This window comes from Myotis davidii, unplaced genomic scaffold (assembly GCF_000327345.1).
Source record: "Myotis davidii unplaced genomic scaffold, ASM32734v1 scaffold69, whole genome shotgun sequence".
In the NCBI taxonomy this organism is placed as follows: domain Eukaryota; kingdom Metazoa; phylum Chordata; class Mammalia; order Chiroptera; family Vespertilionidae; genus Myotis; species Myotis davidii.
Window position 1 is genome coordinate 1245133 of NW_006300363.1, and position 13929 is coordinate 1259061.

Below are 13929 nucleotides of genomic sequence, written 5' to 3' on the forward strand. Positions count from 1 at the left end.
GAAGAACACAGAAAATGGGATCTCAGACACTACTCTCAGGACCCAAATTCACAGGACTCAATATGAAGGGAAATCTGAATCAAGACAATAACAACAAGAAACCCCACTTCCAAGCTAGTAAACCCACAGAGCTCAGTCATAACCTTCCACGGGAAGTTTCTACGACCCAGTGTGTGAGTGGGGCTCCTGAGGAAGATAACTCCAGATAAAAGTTAAATCACAAACAAGTCCTGCAACGTTCTTTATGATCAATAAAACTTGGCCTGGCTGGTGTGGGTCAGTGGATGAGCTTCAACCCGTGAACCAGAAGGTCACAGTTCAATTCCCGGTCCAGGGCACATGCCCAGGTTGCAGGCTGAATCCCTAGTGCACGGTGTGCAGGAGGCAGTCGATCAATGATTCTCTCTCATCATTGATGTTTCTATCTTTCTCTCCCTCTCCCTCCTCAATAAAAACATAGCTTAAAAAAAAAGAAAACTTGAAATTAACTAAACGCCCTTGAATCAAGGATATGATAAATAAAGTATGGTATAGTCATATGGTAAAATACATTTAGTGTTAAAGGGACTGTACTAAATCAACATAGATAGGGCACAACTGTACAAAATTAAACATAAAAGAGTAAACAAAATATATAAAATCTGTAGTACTTATCTAACTTTTTAAAAATAGAAGTATAAAAATGCATATAACATACATCAATATGATTTATGCACATAAAATAATAGGCTGAAATATTACACATTAAATTAGTTATAGTGGTTTTCCTCTGAGGTGGAGAGAGTAATGTGATTAGACATGAACAACAAAGCAAACTAAAACGTCATCTGAAAAGATTTAGTTTAAATAAACAGTGTCAACAACTGTTGATTCTTCGTGATTGTGTACCTTGGTGTTTGTTCCCTTTATTCTTTTTCAATTTTTTATTTTCTCTTAAAACTGAAAAACATGCCACTAACTGGTACAGGGTGTCCCAAAATTCACACAAGAAGTAATTTTGATAGAAAACACAAGTTTATAATTAAAAATTGTAAATTTTTTATTGATTCATAAAGTATACAGTATAGGGTTATGTATGGAATAGCATATCGAGTAAATAGCCTCCACGGCTTTGCTGGCACATCCACATTCTTTTGTTGAAATTTTCCATGACCATTTTGCATAAATGTGGCTGAATTTCGATGAGGCTCATTTTCATCTTGATGGCTTGGTTAACTGGCAAAATTGTTGCATTTGGGGTTCAGAAAATCCATGAGTGATTGTTGAGAAACAAATGCATCCACAACGTGTCATTGTTTGGTGCGGATTTTGGGCTGGAGGCATCATTGGAACATTCTTCTTCGAAAATGCGGCTGCTCAGGCAATAACAGTTAATGGTGACAGGATAATCCATTTACCCGATATGCTATTCCATACATAACCCAATACTGTATACTTTATGAATCGATGAAAAATTTATAATTTTTAATTATAAACCTGTGTTTTCTATCAAAAGTACTTCTTGCATGCATTTTGGGACACCCTTTACAAGAACTGAAGACAGCCTCTGTCTACCTCAACGACCAGTTGAAAATAATCTGCCATAACTGATCAATAAAACACTATTCATGGAACATGAGCAAACACACACGGTCAACCTGAATCCTTGCTCTACAAAACCCAATTTCACCTGTAGACTGATCCAGCTCCCAAAGTGAGATACATTTTTGCCATTACCACATGTGTAGATGCAACTTTAAAATGGTTATTCGGGCATGAAGTGAAGGTTGAATCAAGGAATTCTGAAGGAAGAAAGAGGACCCATCTCCTTGTCCACACAGCTCTAGGTGCTCTCCACTGTCTCCCTCCACTCACCCCCAACAGGGAGCTGCTGATCACAGCGCCCCCAGTGGCCTGGGAGGAGCAAGGCACAGCTCCTTTCCTTGCATGTGCCCTGCTAGGAGCAGGGCAAGCCGCTGGCCGACCCCTTTCCAAGGGGCTCTGGTTCTTGGCCACTAGGGGCCACCTCTTCCTTGGAGGCTCTTGTGGAAGTGGGTGTCCTCTGCCAAGGCTAACGTCCCTTTCTCATTCTGGGTTCCTGACCCAATCGCACAGCTAATTTTGGTAAAGGTTTTTAAAAAAATAATATGCTTCTGTCATATGTAAGATCAGAATGTGCCTTGCTACTGATAGAGTGACTTTCAAAAAGGACAGTACGGTGGCCTCCTCACCTGGTCTTTCATTTCGGCATAGACTTTCTCCGAGTTCAGTTCCACCTGCCGCTTAAACTCCTCCAGGGCAGCGTCTGCCTGCTGGGCCTGCAACCTCTGAACCTCCGTCACACGAGCCAGCTGCTCCTCTTTCTCCCTGGAAAAGTTCAGAGAAGCTTCAGAGTCCAAATATGAAAGAACCAGGCTTGAAAGAACACTATTTAACCTTCTCTAAAACAAAACTCAGATTTCAATTTTTTGATCCAAATTCTATAAAACTTCTCTTTGATAAGTTGACAATAACATTACTTGTCTCAGGGGAATAAAAGGGTATAGACACATAATATGTGTTCTGATCAAAGCACAACTACTTTCAAAGATTTCCCTAAAAACAAAACTGATTGAAAGCAGGCATCCCCACGTCGGACTGAGCCCTCCAATGGCCAACGGGAACTTGAATTTGGCCAAGTGCATTTTTACCCTCTTACATTAGTCCACACAAGAAGCAGGAAGCCTTGAGTTTTATTCAGGGTATCCCTGAGATACATGGATTCTTTTGTTTGAATACTCGAATATTTGAATATTAAAAGAGCACAAGAGAAAAGCCTAAAGTGGTGTAAATTATTTTGGGTACCTCAGCCTAGGCCTAGGTTGGCAAATGTGATGGACAGTTGTTACAAATGTTGGATGGACATTTGCTCTGGTGTTATTGACCCAAACAACTGAGAGTGGCTGCTTAGAACACTCTGTGGGAAGGATCTGAGACCAGTCACAGAGGAAGGGCTGTTGTGGTTGGTGCATAAATAACAGCCCACTGCAGGAGACTGGGCTGCAATAGCTACTTCTTTGCCATACTATAGAGACGAGTCCCCTGTCACTCGTACATTTTGGGGGTTCTCCTGAAAGCACCTGGAAAGACTATTTCATGATTGGGATTACAATTTTTCAAAGGTCTACTTTTGCTTGCTCAGTCTGTCTATAAATGGAAAAGAAAGTATACTGGACAATAGTTTATAATAATACATGACTTATAGCTGAAATATCAGCTTTGTTCTATGAATATTGAAACTCAGTTGTATTACACCATTTTGTCCAATAATTCACAAGAGCTATTTAAACACTTTCAATTTAATAGGACCAATATTTTCTCTATGTCACCTCATTCTTACCTACTAAATTTAGTTCATTTACTTTATAACTGACTTATGGCCACATAAGTCAAAGTCATAAACTGTAATTATAATCAGGTACCTATTATTGACCATATTAAAAATATATATTTTAAAAATAGTTTTGAAATAAAACCTTGTACAATAAAGCATGTTGCTTTTAATTAATAACTTCTATCCTGATTTACAAATAGAAAATATTATTTTATATTAAATAGCAAGTAAAAGGAAATGCGTGAAATCTCCCAACTAATTTTAGCCCACTACACAGTCTGGAGCTAATTTAGTAGTAAAACTAAAAAGCAAAGAAGGCCTCATTCAATGCAAATCAATGCTCTTGTCCAGTGAAACCATGGCAAACACAGAGCTCTGCTATTATTTAGGAATTTCTGTCTTAATATAAATAAAGTATCTGTCTTAATTTAAACAGATTATATTCATTTTAATTTTAATGAGGGATCAATTTTCATCTTTATCAAAGTCACAAAATGGAAGAAAAGACTTTCAGCGTTTGAAAAAGAAAATCTGCTCCTTACTAACATGAGCACAGTATTCCTTTTTATGATTCCAAGTAGTGTCCTGTAAGAAGCAAAAAAAAAAAAAAAAGTGACTTTGAAGATTAGTTTTTCAGCAGAATTTGTGGGGCCAAGTATAAATGCATCACTCAAATGCCTTAATGCTGGGCCTCCGTGAAGATAAAAAGGTGGAAAGAAGATTTGCTTTTTAGTTCTGATTTATTTATAAAATTCAGTAAATTTTTCTCATCTGGATATATAAAGCACAAAGAAAAAAGAAGCTGAATTCTTATATAACCATGAGCCAGCTCAGATTAAAGGATGCTCTGAAGCACATGATTATTCCAAAAAGGCAGTAAAATGCAGGAGACTAATGGAGTACCATTTAGTATTTCTTGAGCTTTACAAGCTAACATTTATATGTGCAGGCCAACCTTAATTTGAAAATCCTCCCTTTGCACATTTGTGTACCAGCACTTTTGATAATGATGGCAGGGATCCAGCATGCATTTATAAGGCTTCACATTACAGTATACTGCATTTGCTGCCAGCTTGGCATCTCCACTGGAAACTCCAAGAAAAACAAAACAAAATAAAAAACTTCAAACAAGTTTGAAAAGCAACTAGAAGAGTCTCCATTCCTTTTCCAGCTGAGCTGGTAAACAAGACTTCCAAACAGTTATATCATCTATGTTCATGGCTTCTATTGGGCCTTAGACTGGTTAGAGTGAGTTGGTCAAAAAAAAACACACTAAGATAGAACTATCACTTAAAATGCACTAAAAATAATACCTTTCACTAAGCATGATAAATGGCTTCTTCACATGGTTGCTAAGACTAGTGGTCTCTGCTAAATTTCTGTTTAAAAATGGTAACCACTATGGGTATCTAAACATTTGAAACATTAAGAGTCAAAAAGGATGCTCAGCCAGCATGGCTCAGTGGTTGAGCGGCAATCTATGAACCAGGAGATTACGATTCGAATCCTGGTCAGGTCACATGCACAGACTGCAGGTTCAATCCCCAGTGTGGGGCATGCAGGAAGCAACCGATCAATGATTCTCTCTCATCATGGATGTTTCTCTCTCTCTCTCTCTCTCTCTCTCTCTCTCTCTCTCTCTCTCTCTCTCTCTCGCTTTCTCTTCCTCTCTGAAATTAATAAAAATATATTTCTTAAAAAGAGTCAGGAAGGAATACCTGGTAAAATAGAAATTAGTACGGGTCTTAATATTGGAAAAATGACAATGCTCCTCAAATTGAATGCAAGGGACCCAGACTGGGTGAAATAATCTTAAAAAAGAAGAACTTATTACAAAGCTAGAGTAATAAAAAGTGTGCTACAGGCCTAAGGATAGATCTATAAATCAATGAAATAGGATTCAGATTCCAGGAGTGAACCCTATCATTGAGCATCAGTAACTTTTCAGCAAGGGTGCCAAGACAGCCCACTGGGGAAAGAATAGTCCTTACAGCAAATAGTGCTAAGACAACTAGATATCCATATGCAAAAGAATAAAGTTGTATTCCTTCCTTACAACATATACAAAAATTAACTCCAGATGGGCCGCAGACCTGTAAGAGCTAAAAATATAAAACTCTTAGAAGAAAACACTGAGCTACACTGTCTTAGATATAGCACCAAAAGCAGAAACAAGAAATTAATTAAATTGTAGATAAAGAGACTTCGGCAAATTAAAAAATTCTTGTCCTGCTAAGGATATTATCAGCAAGTGAAAAGAAAAACCATAGAACATGAGAAAATATTTGCAAATCATATTTCTGAAAAGAGACTTGTATCAAGAATAAAGTACTTTGCCGAAACCGGTTTGGCTCAGTGGATAGAGCATCGGCCTGCAGACTGAGAGGTCCCAGGTTCGATTCCGGTCAAGGGCATGTACCTGGGTTGCGGGCACATCCCCAGTGGGAGATGTGCGGGAGGCAGCTGATCGATGTTTCTAACTCTCTATCTCTCTCCCTTCCTCTCTGTAAAAAATCAATAAAATATATTTAAAAAAAGAATAAAGTACTTTTACAACCCAATAATAAAAATATAACAATTTAAAAATAGGTGAAGAATCTGAATAGACATTTCTCCACAGAAGATATACAATCAGCCAAAAAGCACATGAAAGGACACTCAAGAAAATACATATTAAAACCACAATGAGATACCATTATACAACTTAGCTTGGCTATAATCAAAAGACAGATAATAACAAATATTGTTCGTTTTGCTTTCATGGGGTAATATAAACCAAAACCACAGTAAGATATCATCCATCTCAAATCTATTAGAATGGCTGTCATCAAAAAGACAAGATAACAAGTGTTGGTGAAGATGTGAAGAGAAGGGAACCCTTGTGCACCATCGGTGAGAATGTAAATTGATACAGCCACTATGTAAAACAGTATGAAGGTCCCTCAAAGAATTAAAAATAGAACTATGGTATGTTCCAGTAATAATTCTTCTGGATATATATCTGAAGATAATGAAATCACTATCTTGAAAAGATATCTGCACCACCCCCATGTTCACTGCAGCATTATTTACAATAGCTAAAACATTAAAACAACTTAAGTGTTCATCAACAAATGAGTAGATAAAGAAAAATACACTAACACACACACAATGGAATATTATTCAGCAATAAAGAAGGAAATACTAGCAGTTGCAACAACAACTGACAGCGAAAGACAAATGCAGTATGATCTCACCCAGTTGCAACAACATGGATAGACCTTATTTTACTTATACTAAGTAAAATAACTCTGACAGCGAAAGACAAATGCAGTATGATCTCACTTATTTATGGAATCTAAAAAAACCAAACTCAGAAAACAGATTGGTGGTTGCGAGGAGATCCATAAACCCTTTGAAGTCAACTGGATCTGAATCATGATTCAGAAGATCCTGGCATCGCCCTCCTAGTCACTTAGCATGTTCCAGTTGCTGAGACAGGGTCCTGGCAGCAACGCCTGAGAGTCACTTGGTCAGATACTGCAGAAAACTGAGACGTATGAAGAAATGTTTCTTATTCTGGGGAAACTACAACCTGATCGAGGCGAAAGATAAAATGCAAGGGAAAAAATCAAAGAGTAATGTAATATTATATGTTTTGTGACAAATTCTAAGTGTTATAGGAATCAATAAATGGAAAGAGGCCATGAGAGTCCGTACAAGAAAACCAGACTCAGAAGATAGAAGATTTGTCTGTAAAGTATAAATAAAGCAACATGGCTAAAGTTTTAAACAGTTTAAAGTTTTCCATAATAATTTTGTGCTAAACTAACTTAGCCTAAAATATGGGTTTATAAATAAATTAGAAGAACTCTACCTCAGCAAATGGAAAAGCAATTGACATTTTTATAAAAATAAGAAAACCTTGAGAGAATTATCCTTAAAGATAAAACAGCTACAGTGTATAGTGAAGAAACATTCCTTTAAAATCTTTAAACTTCAAAATAACCCCGAAATCTAATGTTGTTTCGTTTTAGGTTTCCTACATTTAAGAAAGTACTGATCAAATGTTCAGTACTTTATGATGTTCAGTAAATTATACATCATACACACAAAGCTACATACATACCCCCCCAATACATCTTATTTTCCATTTTATTTAGCAGATCAATAAATAATAAGGAAATATATGTTCATCCCATAAAATGACAAAGCCTAAATATTTTGAAATGAGTGCAGGACCACTTCTTGTTACTAGGGAGAAAAGGCAGTGGTGAAGTCATTCAGGCAGAATAAGTAAGCAACCAAAGCCAGATCAAAGGAATAAAGAAAAAAAGCTGAAATGTGAAGCTGAAATATTTATTTCCTTCAAAAGACTATCCGTGCCTTATCCCTGGACAGTTCAATATTTCAAAGTGGCCAGAAAATATTCTTGCTTACATTCATTACTATGTACAGTAGATCAAATTACAAATAGGACAATTTTATTTACCAATATTTATCAATGAGAGCTTTTTGTTTATCATAAATGATTCCTAAATTATGTTAAATATATTTTAAAGTCACAATAGGTATTTTCTAGCACTTTTAGTGACTGACAGCTGCTACAAACTGTAACATTTATAAGTGTAACCATAACGTTTAAATAATGTGCAAATAAAGTAGAGTGAACATTTACTGAGTGCTATGCTCATCATAGTTTAAGTGGTTCATATATTATTTCACTTCATTTTTGTAACTATAAAAAGATATTCACTTTTTCACCAATGAAAAGAATGAAGCTTAGAAGAATTAAGTGATTTGCCCAAGTTTACACAGTAAATGGCAGAGAAAAAATTAAACCAGTCCATCTGACTTCAAAATCTAAAGCTTCACTACATCATGCTATTTCTTTATATATATATATCCCCCACGTTCAAAGGCTGTTAAATCGCATTGTTTACCCATATCTTCAGAAAAAAATCACTTCTACTATCATGGTAAACAACCTGCTTCCCTATTTATAATGGTCTGGCTCTCTAGCAACTTCAGCGCAAAATTATAGCTAATTTGCCTACAAACCTCAGGTGGTCATAATAATCTGGCCACTCAGTGTATGTATAAAGTTTAATAGATCACTATCTGATGTTAATTAATTGAACTTACAACTGGGTTCTTACCATAACATATTCTTACACAACATTAATATTTGCATACCAAACCACTTTTAAAACATTTGAAAGTTTAAATGTTCATCAAGCATTTACTTAATGTCTCTTGTATGCCAGGATCTGTGTTTGGGTCTAGAAATACAAAAATAATCAAGGCATTGTCCCTGCTTCTAATATGGGAAAGAAGACAGATTCTATACTATTTTCAGTGTGATAAAGCTACACAATGATATGAACACAATACACAAGCAAACCAGGTCAGAAGGAACTCTGTGCCTAGTGTAAAACAGAAAAGCTTCATGAAGGGCATACCATTTTGTAAGATCATCACTCAGAATGTTTAAGTGGTCAAATATATAATACACACATGCATGTTCCATATATATGTTCACCATCTATACATATGTTATATATTATATATTTGTAAAATATATATTTGACATTTATAGAATATATTTTATTTGCTTCCTTACCATGACACTTTACATGAAAAAAGCAAATCTCCATCAAGAGGATGATAAATATGGTCAGAGCAAGAAATTTCTAAAGATGGGATTAAAGTTTTCTTTGAGATATGATAAAACATACAATATTTTTACTGATTATAAAAGGCATCACTCTATTGATAACTGCATAAAAGTGCAGTTCCTAGATTTATGGTAGTTTTAACACCCAATCTTTATTTATAAAGATATATCATCCTTGTTATACAACCATTTCTTCCCACTTCATAAAGTGGGAAGGCTCCAGTTTTCCAAAGGCTCTAGTGATTATCTTCCAGGTGTTTATTAATAAGTTCAGTCATCTGCTAACTGCTACCTCCTGGTTCATTCATTTACCATTAATGTGTGAAGTACCCATTATGTGCTAGGCACCTTGCTAGATGTTGAGAAAACATCACTAAATTAATCACGCACAGCTCCCATGCTAAGCGAGCTTTAAGTCCAACAGGGGAGAAAGGTATTGAATTAATACTAATAAGGACAATGACTATTCAATTCAATGAACCAAGAAGAATATAGCGTATTTGTATAATGGGGGAAACCTTACCTAGGAGTTAGGATGTAAGAAAGTGATGTTAAAGTTAACTGAAGAATGAGGAGGAGTGGGTAGAAGAAACTATAGGATAAAGGCATTCCAGCATTAACGGTAACAAATGGAGAAACCGTGATAGGGAAAGTTGTAGTTAATAAAGGAAGAGAACAGAGAAAAGGGTTTGTGATGAGGCTGAGTTTCTCATATTGAAACTCTAGAGAATAGAATTTTTATAGTTTTGTAGAAAAACTATGATGTGTGAGATAAAAAATATAATGGATGGGATTAAAGGCAGATTATACACTGCTCAAGAAAAGATCAGTGAACTTGAAGACAGAGCAATGGAAACTAACCAAACCAAAGCATAGAAAGAAAAATAGGATGATACAAAAGAAAACAAGTCATCAGTGACAACCTTCAGCAACCTAATATACAAAGGTGGGCACAGGTAGGTTTACAGTTGTCTGTATGGAAAAAAGCATGCAGATTACGATTGTCACAAAAGCTTTATTAACAGAAAAGAATGTCACAATGGCACAGTAAACATACTTTGGCCCACCCATTTGTGTATTTAAGAGTCCATAAGGGAAAAGAGAGAGAGGGATGAGGACATAAAAATATTTTAAAAACTAATGCCCAAAGCATTTCAAATTTGATTAAAATTATAAATCTATATATCCCCAAACTCAAAGAACTCCAAGCATAAGAAAAATAAAGTCGTCTATTTTTTCAGGTTAGTTCTAAATTTGAGAGGGAAAGGTGGTGTTAATTTTTGGCCTCTAATCCCTCTGAAATAAAAAAAAATGTTAATTTTTTTCAGGTTTTATACAAGTTTATATGAAGAATTTATTTCTACACAACAAATTCTACATGTTCCTAATAAAGCAGTATCACTAACTTTATTTTCATTAGTAACCCTCCTTAAATTCTTAGGGAATCTATAAAAGTATGCCATTCCCATACTAATTCAGACTTTATTAGTAAGAATGTGATAATTTTGATAGAGGGGACATTTAAGTTTACCTTTATTTGTTCTAAGATAAATGTCTTTTTAAAAATGTATTATAATAACATTATATAAGCAACAGTTAATCTGTTTTTAAAAATAAACATAGCTACTTAAATTTTTAAAACAATCTCCAACTCCCATGGCCTAAGTAAAAGGACTGTACGCTATAAAGATGCGAGCTCTCCGTGAGTGTTTCTCTCCAATGGGGCCGGAAGAGAGGTAGCTTTTCTACATTTTGGCCGCATTTCTCATAAGATCTCCACTTCTCGCCGTGCATCTGTGCTGTTCTCCTCTTGGTGTCAGCATAACAACTCAAAACTTCAGCTGCCCAGCCAACCTTCATCATAGTAACTTTCCATGTTTTCAGCTTCTGCACTGATTGAGTTAGTCCAGGTTTTCCAGTTCCAAATTCCTGGGATCAGGAAGGAGGGCAGTGCAGGATAGGACAGTGGTTGAGAAAAAGGGCTCTGGAGTCAAGCACACATTTCAAATCCACTTCCAGCTGTGTGACCTTCAGCTCTTTGTGCAGTGAAATGAACATGCTGCCCCTGGATCAGGTGTCCACTGACCCAAGGCGTGTGGCAGAGAAGGGGAGGTGGCCCCACGGAGAGAACATGGCATGTGGTTGTCAGATGCCCTGGACAGGGCATATTCTCCCACTTGGGAACTGAGCAATAAGCAATGACATATCTAGTATAAATACCATCTATGAATCATTTGAATCAAGTCATTTTATTTTATTTTTTTAAATATATTTTTACTGATTTCAGAGAGGAAGGGAGAAGGAGGGAGAGATAGAAACATTAAAGATGAGAGAGAATCATTGCTCTGCTGCCTCTTGCATGCACCTGGGGATTGAGCCTGCAACCAGGGCATGTGCCCTGACTGGAAATCAAATCATGACCTCCTGGTTCATAGGTTGACACTCAACCACGGAGCCACGCTGGCCATGCTGGACCAAGTCATTTTAAAAAGGAGAAAAGGAAATCCACTGATTGACACAAAAGGTAGAAGTCAGCATTCTAACAGGAAGGGAGACTGAAAATAGGAATCAGAAGGCCTAGGTTAAATTGCTTCATTTCTTTGAACCCATTTCTCCCTTGGAAATGCAGACAATAAAAAACAACCATGTAAGATTCTTCTGAAGATAAATTAAAGAGAATATATATTGAAGTAATTTTGTTAACTATAAAACTTTTTTAAAGTATTGCTATATTTTCTTAGTTTATCAACTTCCCACCAGAATTACATTTATTTCACCACATTTCATTGCCAAAGTAAATTTTAATGGTAGTAAAACTCTAGAAGCTACATATATAAACTACTTCTAAAAATGGGTTTTGCAAACTGAACTTCTGAAAAAAGCATCCAATAAACCTAAAAATCTCATGCTACAAATTCAACCTATTGTGTGAACAGTGTCACAAATGTGTCAATAGAGGTCTCTTAAGCACCATACTATTCTGACACTCATTGAAGCAGAATTCTATGAGGACAGAGCTACAAAAAAAAAAACTCTAAAAAAATTGAAATTTCCTTTTTAACTTGAAGCACGGTCACCACATACTTCTGTCCTCTCCTCAAGCTTTCCATCGTGCTCTCCGAGGGAGAGTTATGTCAGCGTGCTTGCTGGGGCTAAGGAATGCTTACAATAAACTGGAAACTTTGACTACCCTCCACCTAAAATGGTTTCAGATGCTCAGACTGCAGAAAGGAGAGCACATGGATCCCCACCACCATTGGTACTTAAGAAAGCTGTTTTTAAGAAGAAAACTATAATCATAGTTCTTAGACACTTTCCAAAGTATAGGGATAACTTTTCTCAACATCATACAAATGTTTGTATCAATACCAAACTGAACACTTTTCAACAAAACTTTAAAAAAAACTTTTTAAAGAAAAAATGTCTATTTTAGCAGTGCCTTCTAGTAATTTATCAATACTTTCCAACGTCAAACATAATGGTACCAGTTGCAAGAAAAGTGAACTATTCTATTCTCATTAATTACTTAGAAAATTATTAAAATGAGACATTTTACATATGTAATAAATATACATTCACATCAGAGCCACAGCCTGCAAAATGAATGCTGACATGTTAGGGGTGTGATAAAGCTTTTATGATGGACTGGAACTTTCTCTACTAAACAAGGTGAGGCTCCTGAGTGATAATTTCAAACACGACTACCACTCAGAACTACATGATTAGTCACAACGGAGCAAGCTAAGGAACAATTAACTGCCCAAGTAAGGAACTTGAAATGTTTCTAATTATAATCACATAGCACCCCTTTAAAAAGCAAAAGCCAAATCAAAGAATCAGACATCAAAAGGCCATGAGGTCTTTCAATACAGACCATTTCCAGACCTGGTTTACTCCACATTAAACCTCCTTTGGGGTGTTTTCATTTTTCACTAAGAATAGAGATATATGGTTCAAATTACTGAAAGTTTCTTCAAAGTTCCTTGACATTTCTGTATTACACAGATAAAATGAATAAATTTTATATCAATAATAAAAAACTAGAGGATTCAAATTTTTAAAAGTCACCAATTTTTAAATTTCTTTGTTAGATTTCAGGACACCAAAATTCAGGTACTATGATTTGGTGAGGAATAAAAGCAATTCAGTGAGGAAATAAAAGCACGTTTTCTTAAGGATGGAAATGCTTGACCTTTGCTTATCTATTGTTTATTATCCTCTTCCAGAAAATCAGATCTGCTAGCTTTACTCCTGACCTCATGCTTGGATATTAACATGTTAGCACATTCATGTCCCTGAAACATTTTAATCCTTCAGGCAGGGAAATTCTCTCTTCTCCACCAGCTCATTTTCTGTCTTTCCTTCAAAACCTAGCTTATTACAAGGAAATATTCAGGAAAGTAAGTCTTCCTCCAATGTCATTTCCATCATATACCACACTGCTACCCATTCATCAACCATACCCCATTCCTGATGGGAAAGGTACATCCCCCTGCCCCACCTCTGGGGGGCTTGGGGCCCTCAATCTGGACCCCTAGTCTCCTGTGCTTTTCTGTTCCAGCTGGGCTTGTCTTCACGGGTTTCTTCACACACACCCTGCACTCTCCATCACTACATCTAATGTCCGTTTTCTTCCAACTCCGTAGATGACTTGTACTGTATATAGGAATAAATATATCAAGTACATAAGCCACTGTGTTCAGCATGTATCTTGAGGACATCATCAGAAGTACTGTATTTGCCGGCGTATAAGACGATTTTTTGGCCCTGAAAAATATGCCTCCAAGTGGGGGGTCGTCTTATACGCCAGGTACACTTCAGATAGACTGCCCATAGTGCTTGCCCCGTGCCATAGTGGCCTCCCGATGCCCGCCCACTTCATTCCACATACCGTTCAGGCATCAGCAGCGCTGCTGGGTGT

General features: G+C 36.4%; 1 protein-coding gene across 1 annotated transcript in view; it reads right to left on the bottom strand.

The window, feature by feature from the left end:
• The window catches only part of CEP112 (centrosomal protein 112kDa), a 353141-nt gene that overhangs the window by 249104 nt on the left and 90108 nt on the right, over positions 1–13929 (bottom strand). Inside the window, exon 18 of the mRNA XM_015572412.1 lies at positions 2211–2346. Within this exon, the coding sequence (XP_015427898.1) occupies positions 2211–2346 (136 nt within the window). The remainder of the gene's footprint in view (positions 1–2210; positions 2347–13929) is intronic.